General features: G+C 37.6%; 2 protein-coding genes across 9 annotated transcripts in view; one reads left to right on the plus strand and one right to left on the minus strand.

Annotated features, from left to right (window-relative positions):
• The window catches only part of nfixa (nuclear factor I/Xa), a 168,256-nt gene that overhangs the window by 86,353 nt on the left and 68,252 nt on the right, over positions 1-13,651 (plus strand). The window lies entirely within an intron of this gene.
• On the minus strand, positions 4,394-5,233 carry LOC118800159 (gamma-crystallin M2-like). Its single transcript, XM_036560330.1, has 2 exons — positions 4,991-5,233; positions 4,394-4,669 (listed from the first exon to the last, which is right to left on the minus strand). The coding sequence occupies exons 1-2, from the start codon at positions 5,165-5,167 to the stop codon at positions 4,394-4,396; spliced, it is 453 nt and encodes a 150-aa protein (XP_036416223.1). The 5' UTR covers positions 5,168-5,233.

Consider the following 13,651-nt stretch of genomic DNA (forward strand, 5'->3'; position numbering starts at 1 on the left):
GACACATCAAGTACAGCCGTAATGGCTACTTGAACCTAAATTTTCAAAGGATTAACACAGAACGGGTTAAAAAGTCAAATGTGTAGTAGATAAAGCCAGGCTGTGGTATTTTTTCAGAAGATTTTTTGTCCCTGTCTCTCTCTGTTTCTCTAGATCACTATTTGTTATAAGATTAATTCAATTTAATTTAGATTTCACTAAATTTCTGCATAGATGATCAGTTTGGAAGAGCAGGCTAGGTAGGCATAATTGATTTCTGACACATGTAGTTGTTTGGACTGGCAACATCATAAGTAAATGTGCATCATCTTTCTTTAATATATGCACCAACATTGGAGAGGTTTCAACTAAGCTGTTCAGAATTTTTCTGAGGTTTGTGAAGAAGTTGGGACGATCAAAATGCACCAGCAAAACAGGAGTGCCATATTTAAAAAGGGAATTCTGGGTGAAAGTCTTAACAATTGGTAAATTAATAATGGGCTGGTATCTATTTAGCTACTTCTTACTGTGCAGTTAATACAGTTACCACACACAGGATGTTGTTTTCAGGCTCTTTGTGGTGCATGTCGATGTTCAGTGTTCTAGATTAAAGCAGTGTTCTGGAATAAAGCAGTGTTCTAGGTGTGCTGATGTTGTACACAGACAAGCATATTGTGATGTAATTTTTCACAGTAATAGTAACATATCGCTGCTGTCCTATCTCAAAAATGGTAACTTTACAGGAGAAGGAAAAAACATACTTTACTTTTAATGTAAGTCAATGGAACCAGACTTCTTTTCAAATAATTTTGGGCAATTTCATTTAGGCTATTCATCATAAAAATTATGCATCAAGAAAAACCTTAACAAACTTAAATCAAAATGGACCTTTTAACCCTGTTATTTCACGTCTGTGGTTACATTAGGCACAGTTCATCACATCATACCTTTTAATAGACAATTTCCTAAATGTTGTGACTTTTGTTTGCCTCTAAAATGTCTTCTGAGTTTTGATTACACCACTGTGCACCAGTGGATGGAAAAAAAATACATTAACTAATAATTAACTTAAATAATTTATTTCACACCAACCTCCCACTGCCCCCCAGTTATCGTCAAGAGAAGACACTCAGCCAGCTCAGAGACCCTCCCCAATCATGATTTTCACTTGGAAATACATCACAGTACGGAAGGAAAATGAGTTATGATTTCTGATTCGCCTAGACTTTAAATTGTTTTGTAGTACCAGTGTTTTCACATTCAGACCTTGAATCCAGTTTCCATTGCTGGATTTTATATTCAGTGGTAGTTAATTACACCGTTGATGTGAATGATTAACCACCTAAATGATTTCAAATTTCAGGACTAGAAACTATATTCGTGGTCCGGAGATGAAAACCTCTGATACAGTACTTTGAAGGATTGAATTTTTAATTTTTTTAATATCTTCAGAATTTACAGCTGAAATTATTACACTGTGGCTGGTCCACACAATCATATGCTGTTGCTTTTCAGGATTAAATGAAGAATACTCAACACATAGACACACCACACAGATACATATTCTCTCCGAGGTGTCACTGATGAGTGATCTTTTTCCCCCCTTGCTTGTCATGACTTAGATATATTTTTTTTATACATTTGAAAAAATCCAGGGCCGAACACCTTTAAGAAATCAGAAAAGATAAAAAAAAAGAAAAAGAATGGGGAAAAAAAACTCTCTTCCTGCCAAGAAAATGTTCCATGTGTCCTTAATGTTAAGGCCAAAGAGAAATAAGAGTCAGAAAGCACATTTGCTATTAATTTAACTTTTGTGAGAGCAAGCTGTGAACCAGCAGGGTCCCGGACAGGTAGGGAGAGATGAAGAATGAGAGAAAGAGAGAGAGAACAGGGAGGGGGAGGTCTTTAACGTGAAAATTGCTTGGCCAGAAATGATTGCATGTGTATTTTGTGCATGTGTGTGAGAGAGAGCGAGAGCGAGAGAGAGAGAAAGAGAAAAAAAGGAACTAGAGTTGATAAAGCGGCTCTTGGCATAACATTAAACGTGAATATTATATATGTGAGAAGTGAATTAGAGAAAGGGATTCAGATAATTCTGTCTTAAATGTTACCAAAATCAGCAAATTATGTACTAAAACATGTAACGTAGCATTTGAACAATTTATAGTTAATTCATAGTAGTTATTGAAGAATGTATAGTGGTTAATAATTGTTAGTCAATAATTTAAAGTTACTATATATATATATATATATATATATATATATATAAACTAGTTACTATATACTTCATAGTAGTCATTTAATAATAATAAGTGTGTGAGTTAAATGTGTGTGTGTGTGCGTGTGTGAGAGTGTAAAAGTATCTGTCAGCGATTACTTTTCTCTGTCGGTTGAGGATGAGGCTGATTTTCCATACCTGTCATTCCCTCTGTCCCGCAGAGAGAGGAATAAGAGAACTCTACAGCTGAGAAAGATATTACTCCATGCGTGAGACAGGCAGGTATTAGCATGTGTGCAAGTGAATGATCTAATGCTTGACCATGAGCAGCTCCTTAAACTGCAGGGAGCCACTTGTACCACAAGACTCCTAGTTTTATTATATATATACAATTATATACATACAATATATATATATATATATATATATATATATATATATATATATATATATATATATATATATATATATAAAGACACCCCCGTTTCAACCACCCCCATTGCTAGCAGGTGTACATAATCAAGCACATAGCCATGCAAACTTCATAGACAAACATTAAAGCAGTAGAATGGTTCACAGTGATGAGGCACTGTCATAGGATGCCACACTTGCCTCAAGTGAGTTCATGAAACATCTGCCCTCCTAAATCTGTCTGGGTCAACTATAGTGCTTTTATTGCAAAATAAAAGCGTCAACTATCTTCTCTATCTTCTGTTTCATCAATCACTAACGAGTTCCAAACTGCATCCAGAACTGTGTTTCAGGAGCTTCATGAAATGGGTTGACATGGATGTGTAGCTGCACATAAGCCTAAGCTCACTATGCGCAATGCCAAGTGTCGGCTGGAGTGGTGTAAAGCACGCCATCACTGGACTCTGGAACAGTGGGAACGTGTTCTCTAGAGTAATGACTTACGCTTCACTGGCAGTTTGATGGATTAATCTTTGCCAGATGCCAGGAGAAGGCTGCCTACCAGAATGCATGGTACCAGCAGTGAATTTGAAGGATGGGATGTTGGTCTGCGGCTTTTTTTCCCAGAGTTTGGGCTAGGCCAACTTTCAGTGAGGGGTTATGCTAATGCTTCAGCAAAGACATTTTAGACAGTTATATGCTTCCAACTTTGTGGCAGCAGTTTGGGGAAGGCCCTTTCCTGTTCCAGCAGGACTGTGCCCCAGTGCACAACGCAAAATCCTTAAAGCCAGGTTTTGACGAGTTTGGTGTGAAGGAACTCCAGTGGCCTGCACAGAGCCCTGACCTGGACACCACGGAACACCTTTTGGATGAACTGGAATGTTCAATACAGGTGTATGTGTGTGTGTGTGTGTGTGTGTGTGTGTGTGTGTGTGTGTGTGTGTGTTGCCTATATAATGCTATACCTTAAATAAAGTGTGCTGGAGGTGGAATTTAATGTTTAATAAATCCATAGTTACCTTTTTTGCATTTAATTTATTGATATAGTGATTTTATAAGCAAAAACACACTTACTGTCAATATAAATTATGAGATTTTAAAATGAGCAGTGATATATTGTTTTGATTTTAACTGTAACAGAAAAAAGTCATTCGTATAACAAATACTTAAATGCAAAAGATGAAAGAAGAGTGAACCAAGTGGGACAGAAAAACATGATGCGTTAATGTGGTGGTCAGCTGCTCCTAATCAGAGCGAGTTTTCTCCTGGGTCTTTGTGTATGTGTGTGTGTGTGTGTGTGTGTTTGTCTCAGCTGTGTCCTCCACTGACTATGTCATGCGGTTCTGTTGGACACATGGGGTCATCCCCTGGACTGCTGCCGCACACACTCATCTGTGTTTTTTTCCTCTTTTGCTCTCTGTAAAGTAGGCCTATATTAAAGCAAATTACCCTGTATGTCCAAACTTTTGTAGACACCTGCTCATCCAGTGTTTCTTCTAAAATCTAGGACATTAAAAGAGAGTTTGTCCACCTGTTTGCTGCAGTAATGACTGTATCAGTAATGATAAATATATATGTCATAGACTTCCAGAAGGTTATCATGAATTGACAGCTAGTGCAGCTAGTGCTGATTATCATTATTTTTATCAGTATTATTCAATTTTTTATTCATTTTTACCTTTTTGTGTGTTACCTGTGTGTTGGGTTAGAAGAAGAAACAGCCACAGTCCAGTTCACAGAAGATTTCTGTTTTTTATTGGAAAACATTTACATTTTCACCTTGGTTTAATACCAGGAGTCCATGATGCGCCTCATGCTCATGAACCTCATGCCGCCCCAGTCCCTGAAGCTCCTGTACTCTCCAGGGCCAAAGTACGACATCCTTCCCCTGTAGTGGGGATGCTCGTACATGAGCCAGTGGCCATCAAACACATGGCAGGACATGCACCCATTGGACCAGTGATGGCGATCCATGAAAGAGTCACAGTCATCAGTCATCTCCATCATCTGACCCATGAAGTTCTCCCTCTCGTAGACCCTCATTCTGTAGGATCCTCTGTGCTGTTTTTTGGGAAGAGAACTAAATAAGTTACTCTTGCAGAACACAGCGAAAACCAACAAATAGGGCTATCTCGGAGCTCTTGATGATTTGATTTAGTGTGATTACAGTTCTTTAGTACATTATTTAGTGTCAGATAGCCTGAGAATTTTATTTTGGTCAAAAAAATCAGTGCCTACTTCATAGAATATTGTTATAATGAATTTTAATTCATTCCAAAATGCCAACATTGATGGAACATTGATGCAGTTGAATCTCCACCTTCAGATACATAATGAGACGTTTGTACACCTCTATATAGTATAGTATGTTAATAATCTTACCATGGGGATCATGCGGCAGGACCTGATGCAGTTGTTGAATCCCCACATGCTCATATAGTCAGCGTACTCGCCCCTCCTCATGAAGTACTGGTTGCCCATGTAGTTGGGGCGGTCGTAGACCATCCAGCAGCCGCTCTCCACCCTGCAGGAGTGGCAGCGGCTCAGATAGGAGAACATATCAGAGCAGTCGCCGCTGCACTCATAGGAGCGGCCTTGGAAGTTCCTGTCCTCATAGAAGATAACCTGTTTGGGAAAACATAAACAAATAAGCAACACTTCTACACAATTACACATGATTAATCCCTGAACCTACCAGGGCCTGTATGCTGGCTGACACCACAATACCTCAACTACATAACTTAAGTCTTAGGTCTCATAGTAGCTGAATAATAAGCCTGCAGGGGTTAGATTGAGTTTGATCAAAAAAGCATTTTTCTTTTCTTTTTTTTTAATTAAATTAGTTTTAATCCTTTAAACCTTAATGGTCTGTATATGGGTCTCCAATTTAATTCCTCACCCTCATCCTGTATCAGTTTCATAGTAACAGACTAACTAAAAATGAACAGAATAATATGCCTAGAGGGAGTTAAATTATTATTTGTTGAAGAAAAGACAAGAAAAGTTTGTTTTGTACAATTTTCATTTTTTTTCAAATTTAAATTTAGCAAGTAAACAGCTGTTGTTGCTGTGGCGCTTGCTTACCCTGCCCATGGTCACGATGCGTGTGTGTGTCCCGTCCGTTGGAGCAGTTGCCTGTTGGTGAACTGACATCAAGCATCGTTTAACCCCTTGCATTTATACCTGGCTAAACTCAAAGAGCACGTGCCTCCTATTGTAAAAACTCCTGACCAAGCAACATAGCACCCAGAGGTGCATAGACTTTTTTTTGCTTTTGCTACATTTCCATCATTTCCATGTGACTCGGTATCCAGAAGACTTTAGAATGGGCCCCGTAGGCAAGACAATGCCTCTGTGCATTTAAAAGAAATGTATTCTTTTGGCCCATAGGCATACTATATACTGTGACCCCTACTGGTTTTGTTATGTCTGCGACACGTGAGTGACCTTTGTCTCTTTGTCAGCGGCTGCTGTGTTTAACTATCATGACCCCTCTGTGTGTTTGGGATCCACTGACCTGTATTGGCAGAAACAAAACATACAATGAACATTTATTTTTGATTGCAATGATTGCAAGCAAATATCAAATTCAGACGATTAAGTCTCAGAAGTCTACAATTAACACTGTCACTTTGCTATACTATGTAATGTAATTACTTAATTACAAAATTAGTTCAGTAATTGTGTTATTTAATGAATTATATTTACTTTTAATTTACATTCAGCATCAACAGGTTTGATCCTGCAATATTTGTTTTATTGTTAAAAAAAAGGATAAAAGCATGGCAGCAGTGTATAGGATGCTTTTCATCAAATTCCAAGCATAATAAAATGCCACATCTTACTTGCAGTCTCAAATTTGATATGGATTGAAAGTTTAGAATCCACACTGTGGACAGTTTCCACTTGTATTAGTGATCTGAGTGAGAAATAATTCCTAAGAAATTACAGCATGCCTTTGTTATTGGTAGCTTCCAAGATGGAATTTGAATTAACGGCATAAAAGACAGTGATTTTAATAGAGTTCAACATTCATCCATCCATCCATCCATCATCTAAACCACTTATCCTTCTGGGTCGCGGTGGGGTGCTGGAGCCTATTCCAGCTGTCATTGGGCGGAAGGCAGGATACACCCTGGACAGGTCGCCAGTCCATCGCAGGGCTAGAGTTCAACAATATAACACAATTCTCTGTAAATGATATCTCCAGTGTTTCGTTAATCTTTTACTGTTTAGGTTTATTTTGTACTGCATTTATTTAGATTGACGTGTAAAGAGGACCTTTTTTTACTACTTCTTCATAATTCATTGGTTAATATGTATACAAAGTCATTCAGAGTGGTTTACTGTGAAATTCTCCATTCTAGAGAAATGTACTGACTCCAAATTGTTCACAGTGGTGTTGATAGGAACCTGGTGTCTAATAAGAGCTAAATATTTCTGAAAGCTCCCTCACAGAAAGACATTACTTGGAATGGTTATGAATGCGCTGCCTTATGCCTGGAACATTGTTTTATAATATTTAAAAAAAATTTGGCCTAATTCTTTTTTGATTTTGTGGCAGAAGGGTACACGCAGGGTGTTGTAAGCCAAAATAGTCTCAGAAAGAAAACTTATTTTTACAAATTTATTGCTATTATCAGCGTTCTATATAAAGACTCATCAGACAAGTGTACCCTCACAGCTGGTTTTGGATAGTAAATAAAATGGCTTTATTTGTGTTGTAGGTATTGTGACCTCTGCTTCCTATCAGCACCACTGTAACGAAAAGGTGTTTACCTTTCTCTGTAATGGGCCATTTCACATCAGAACGCTCTGAATGACTTTCTTTAGGTTTCACTGACTGAATTAGCAGTAAATTTTAAGAATTTGTGGAATTCCCCTTTAAGGCAAATGACACAGTGTACATTGTGATATAATGATCAGGTGATGTAATGTGTGTAAAAGCCTGTTTAAACCTTGACGTTAGAGCCATAAGAGGTTGTAGATGTGTGAAGTGGAAGATGTCTATCTCTCTCTCTCTCTCTCTCTCTCTTTCTCTCTCTCTCCCTCTCTCTCTCGCTCTCTCTCTCTCGCTCTCTCTCTCTTACTCCTGTTCAAAGGCCTGGTTGCGAACAAGGCTCTGAAGCGTGCCATGGGTCAGAGGTTAGGAAAACTGTGTGTATGTGGGGTTGGGGGGGAGGAAGTAAGAGAAGAGGGTTTTCCCTCAAGCTTAACCACAGCATGCTAAAGGTCAAAGGTTAGCACAACTGTGAGGCATGGCAGCTGTGTGTGGGTTGAGGGGGGGTCACATGATATGGAGGCCGGCTTTTCTGCCTGTTTTAAGCAAAGCGCAGCCTTGAGGTTTTTTCTCACACCTTTTATATCTCATGCCCAACACATACACACACTCGGTGCACAGCTGTTGTGTCTGAAGCATCTGGTTCAAGTTTAATAGGGGGATCACATGAGGCAATAGAGTCGGGTCAGTGCGGCCATTCACTCCTCAACATCCCTCTGCTCCATTGTGCGAGTACGTGTAGCTGCTGATGTTACATGTTTAAAGCCTGTTCTCCATTCATTCCTCTTCTGCCCTCCTCTCCATTTTGTCTGTGTGTTTGTGCGGATACATTAAATAGCCATTTTTACTATTTGAATAAGCACATTTCTAAATGAATAATGTTCAAAAATGTTTATTTAGAGCTGATCAGTACTCGATCATTTAGCCCACGTTCACATTACAAGCCTCATTGCTCAAATCTGATTTTTTGCTGTAAGCCTGGTCCTCATTGGGGGAACCATTGTAAAAGTGTAAAAGCATAAAATGTTTGTTGCAAATAGAAAACTAATATTGTCTTTTGAGAAACAAAATATCTAAACATCTTGGCTGTAATTATCATGTTTACTGAAAGAATTCACCACATTTAATCACTGCCATCCTCGGCCATTACAGTGAAATGCAAAATGGCCGTCAGAGGCCGCTGTGGGGTTTAGAGGATTAAAAATGACAAAATAATACAAACTAATTTTTATTCCGAACTAAATGTTACTAGATGAAGTAAATGAATACAAAGATGCGTTTGGACCAGGATTAATACCATTAGTGAAAAATATTCCTAAAACTAATACTAGCTGTGACAGTATGCACCCGTTTACAAAAGAAAGTTTACATAAAATAAAGCCAACAGTTTTCAAAAACACAAAAAGCAAAATTAATGCTGTAATGTCAACCGCAACCAGAATAAAAAGTTAAATCGTTAAAAAAAAAAAAAAGTGCATGAAGGATGGACTTAAGGTGAAGTCCTTCTGTGTCAACCCTTAAATACTCAGGAGATGGTGATACTTTTTAGTAAAGCTTTAAACTATGCTGAAGGAAGTCTACTGTTGTGCTAATTTACTGTAGCTCTGCTAAAACGAAACATCAGAAGAAAACAACAGAGTACGGTTTGGAGCTGTGCCCACTTTCTAACAAAATATTTAGCAAAACTGAAACTAAATAAAAACTAAACTAAAACTCTTCTGTTTTCAGAAAATAAAAACACTAATAACACTATTAATGCACCCATAAAAGGAACTGATACTATACTATACTATACTATACTATACTGTACTATACTGTACTATATTAAACTATACTATACTATATTAAACTATACTATATTAAACTATACTATATTGTACTATACTGTACTGTACTATGCTGCACTGTACTGTACTGTACTGTATTATACTGTACTGTGCTATACCATACTATACTATACGGAAATTAAAAAACAAAAAAAACAAAAACTAGATAAAAATAAAAACTAATGAAATTTAGTAGTCCAGGTTTGGACATTCATACATTTGAATAGTCATGGCTTTCTTTAGTATGTATGTAAAAGTCTCTTTTTAAGCCTGGTTTTGGACAATTAACATTTTTTTTTTATTAAAATAAAAACAAATGAAATAAAAAGCATTTGAGAAAAACAGTTTTAGACCAAGTCTTAATCTGCTATGGGAAAATCCTGAAGAGCATTAGGATGATCCACTTGGCTTTCTGTGTGTGTGGGGGGGAGTGTGTGTGTGTGAGTTTGTAAATATGTGGTTGCAGTAATTGAACACAGCTTTTCTTACCAAAACACACGTACTCTTTCAGAGGCAAGGCGATGAGAGGGATAACAGAGGAGAAACCAAACTCTGTGTGTGTGTGTATGATGTGTGTGTGTACTCGTGCCAACATGCCCAATGTTAGTCTTTCGTTCTATCTCCAAAATCCGCCTAAATGATTATGGCTCCACCACAGCCTTGTGTGTGTGTGTGTGTGTGTGTGTCGTCTAATTGAGTTAGACCAGTATTTAGGTTGAGCGCTGATTGATTGAGATTTGGGTTGATTTGGACCCCTTATGCAACTAAATCTCCCTGTAAGAACCTAAAGACCTTTTAGATCTAAAGCCTCACCATGCACACACACACACACACACACACACACACACACACACACACACACACACACATACACTGTTAGTGCCAAAAGAAAGTAAAAGTAAACTGAAAGACAGCAATTGTGTTAATTTATTTAATTAATGTGGAAATAATGTACGCAACTGAATCAAGTAAATGGTCTCAGACTTACACTGTACATTGCCTGATAATAGGGCTGTAAGCTGTGACAGTATGCACTCATTTACAAAAGAAAGTTTACATAAAATAAAACAAAGCCAACCGTTTTCAAAAACACAAAAAGCAAAATTAATGCTGTAATGTCAACCGCAACCAGAGTAAAAAGTTAAATCGTTAGTTAAAAATGATGGAAAAAAATGTTTTTGTGTTTTCAGTGCATGAAGGATGGACTTAAGGTGAAGTCCTTCTGTGTCAACCCTTAAATACTCAGGAGATGGTGATACTTTTTAGTAAAGCTTTAAACTATGCTGAAGGAAGTCTACTGTTGTGCTAAGACTGATACACTCAGCCCACAATTCACCTTGATTTTCAATACTGGATTCACATTCAGTATTCCCATGATATTACTACCTAATACTGACAGTAAATATTGCTGGAAAATTTGGTGTTCAAACAATCCAACTGCGTCAGACAGCATAATTTATCCAATGACCATTCTCCACAGTACATTGTCACCTCTCTACACATTTTGTGACATTAGGGTTTAGGGTTAAGACCAGAAAATTTTCGCTTCATATCGATACTTGAATATGTGTGATACATATGGGACATATTATTACATGTATACACTTAAACAAACACACAGACACACACATGCAAAGTCAGGGTTGAAAACACATTTCAGACTTTTAACTGACTTGGACTTATTTAGACTAAAATCGTTTTGCTTTGAGTAATCGTGTGCCTTAATGATCTTTATTTTATTAAAACAAATGTATGAAAGTTCAATTTTGTCACTACCAAAACAATCATAACACTACCAAAGCATCTGTTTCATCTCATTTTGAGCAGAACTCAGAAACACTACATGACTAGCAGACACCTCTTTTTTCGAATAGTTGTACACACGTAAAATCATACTTTTCATTAAAATATGTGACGATTGTTAATGTTTCACACTGGTTTTCAGACTTTGGGATACATTTACTTTAAATCAATGGGATCTAACTGCTCACCATGTGGCCATGAGGGACAGGGATAAGGTCTCACTTCCTGCTCTAAAGTGTGGCTAAAATAATGCACTATAATATATAATATGGACTAAATCTCTTGAAAACATGGGACAGCATTTTTGTAATAAAGATTTTATATTTAAAAATTAAACTTGTGATAAATCTAACTATTTCAGATTCAGTTTAAAAGAAATCGAAAAGATCTTTTAAAAAGGCAAACAAATTAAGTATTGATTTCAAGTTAAAATTTAGCAGTCAGCATTTGAGACCACCATGTCCCAATAGGTGTATAAGAAATTAATATCTTATAGATTAATACGTTACAGATTATAGATCATAACATAATCCTTGAAAATTCTAAGGTCTGAATGCTTAATTGTTACATATACATATGTATGTATGTATGTGTATACATACACCTACCTTGTATCCTTATATCTACACTCTTTATCCATTTCTGTGCATTTTGTAGTTCTACAATTACAGACTGTAGTCCATCTGTTTCTCTGCATACTTTGTTAGCCCCCTTTTACCCTGTTATTTTATTGTCAGCACCCCAACAGGACCACCACAGAGCAGGTATTATTTGGGTGGTGGATCATTCTCAGCACTGCAGTGACACAGTTTGTGTTGGTCATCCTCTAGTCCTTCATCAGTGGTCCCAGGACGCTGTTGGCTGGATATTTTTGGTTGGTGGACTATTCTCAGTCCAGCAGTGACACTGAGGTGTTTAAAAACTCCAGCAGCACTGCTGTGTCTGATCCACTCAGACCAGCGCAACACACACTAACACACCACCACCACCACGTCAGTGTCACTGCAGTGCTGAGAATGATCCACCACCTAAATAGTACCTGCTCTGTGAGGGTCCATGGGGGTCCTGACCACTGAAGAACAGGGTAAAAGGGAGCTAACAAAGTATGCAGAGAAACAGATGGACTACAGTCTGTAACTGTAGAACTACAAAGTGAACCTATATAGTAAGTGGAGCTGATAAAACTGACAAGTGTAGATACAAGGTAGGTGTACTTAATGAAGTGACCAATTAGTGCATAAGTGTGCACTATATGAGATTTTCATTGTATAAAACCAACAACAAATGTATTGTGCTTATTAAAGAGACAGAGAGAAAAGGTCTCACTCTCTCTCTCTCCCTGTCAGTGTATGTATGTGTATCAGAGAAGACAAATGAAGGGAAATGAAAGAGTGTGAGATTTGGGAGTGCTGGGAGAATTCTGTGGTTTGGCCACTGCACTAGCGTCAGACAGATGCGTTCATTTTTCTCCTTTCAGACTGCAAAAATATACACCCACAGAGAGAGAAAGAGAGAGAGAGAGTCAGAGAGCACTTCAGGTAAAGGGTTGCCGTGGGTCTGTCTCCTCCCTCCATTCCTCTTTTTCTCCCCATTTCTTTTTTTTTCTTCTTCTGTCGGTCTCTTTCTTGTCAGGCCAGGTTCTTGCAGTGGGGTTTGGGAACTTTTTTCTTCAGCTGCAGACAGAAATTCTGTATGACTGTATTCTGCTCTACAGTCAAACTGCAGTTAAATACCACACCGGTCTGAGAAATAGGAGGTGGACGTTATGGCAGTATCAGATTGCTATCATAACAAAACGTTGTACACAATCCAAAGGAAACATCATTCATAAATTTAACATATGTTAATGTAAGAAGATTTTATTTAAACCATTTCTGTTTGTCCATTCATCATGATTTGTGCATAGAATGTAAATAGGGTGTTTACAAAGGTATTAAGCTACTATGTATATATATTCCTTTAATGTAAGTCAATGGAACCAGACATTTTTACAATTAATTTTGGGGCATTTCTGTTGGTCCATTCATCATGAAATGTACACAAAACTTAAAGGGCAACAGGCATTTACAAATTATGCCAAAAACTGAAAAGCAACAGAAGTAGAGATACGAGGTTTTGTTTTCCAACAGCAGTGATATATATGTATTTTTCACATGTGAAATTCAATTTTTTGTGAGTGAATCATGTGATTAAACAAAGCTGGAAATATGTACACTTTTATTTTGCTTTTGTTACAAATGACCTTTTTGAGAAAGAAAATATAGTTAGAAAAATACTTTTCACTGGCCTTTGAGAGTGGAAGTGAGTTTGCTCTGCTAAACCTTGACCAAAAGGATGCTTTGTGAAAAAGTTCATTTATATTCTTTTGGACTGTGGCATCACCAGATATCGCACTTGTGATCTGCTGATGATAGGGCCAACGGCTACACAGTTGAGCCACTCCGGAGCCCCCCCTGCGATGTGTCCAAATTGACTGTAGAGTACTTTCTCTAAAAGCAAATAAATTGTCTGTGACTGTGTGTGTGTGTTAGTCAGCTGTCTTGATCAACGACTTAAGAAGCATAACTCACATTAGATTACTGTTCAGCAATATCACAAACCAAGCATAACCACACGCACAACCCAGTAGGAAAC

This window comes from Colossoma macropomum, unplaced genomic scaffold (assembly GCF_904425465.1).
Source record: "Colossoma macropomum unplaced genomic scaffold, Colossoma_macropomum, whole genome shotgun sequence".
NCBI lineage: Eukaryota > Metazoa > Chordata > Actinopteri > Characiformes > Serrasalmidae > Colossoma > Colossoma macropomum.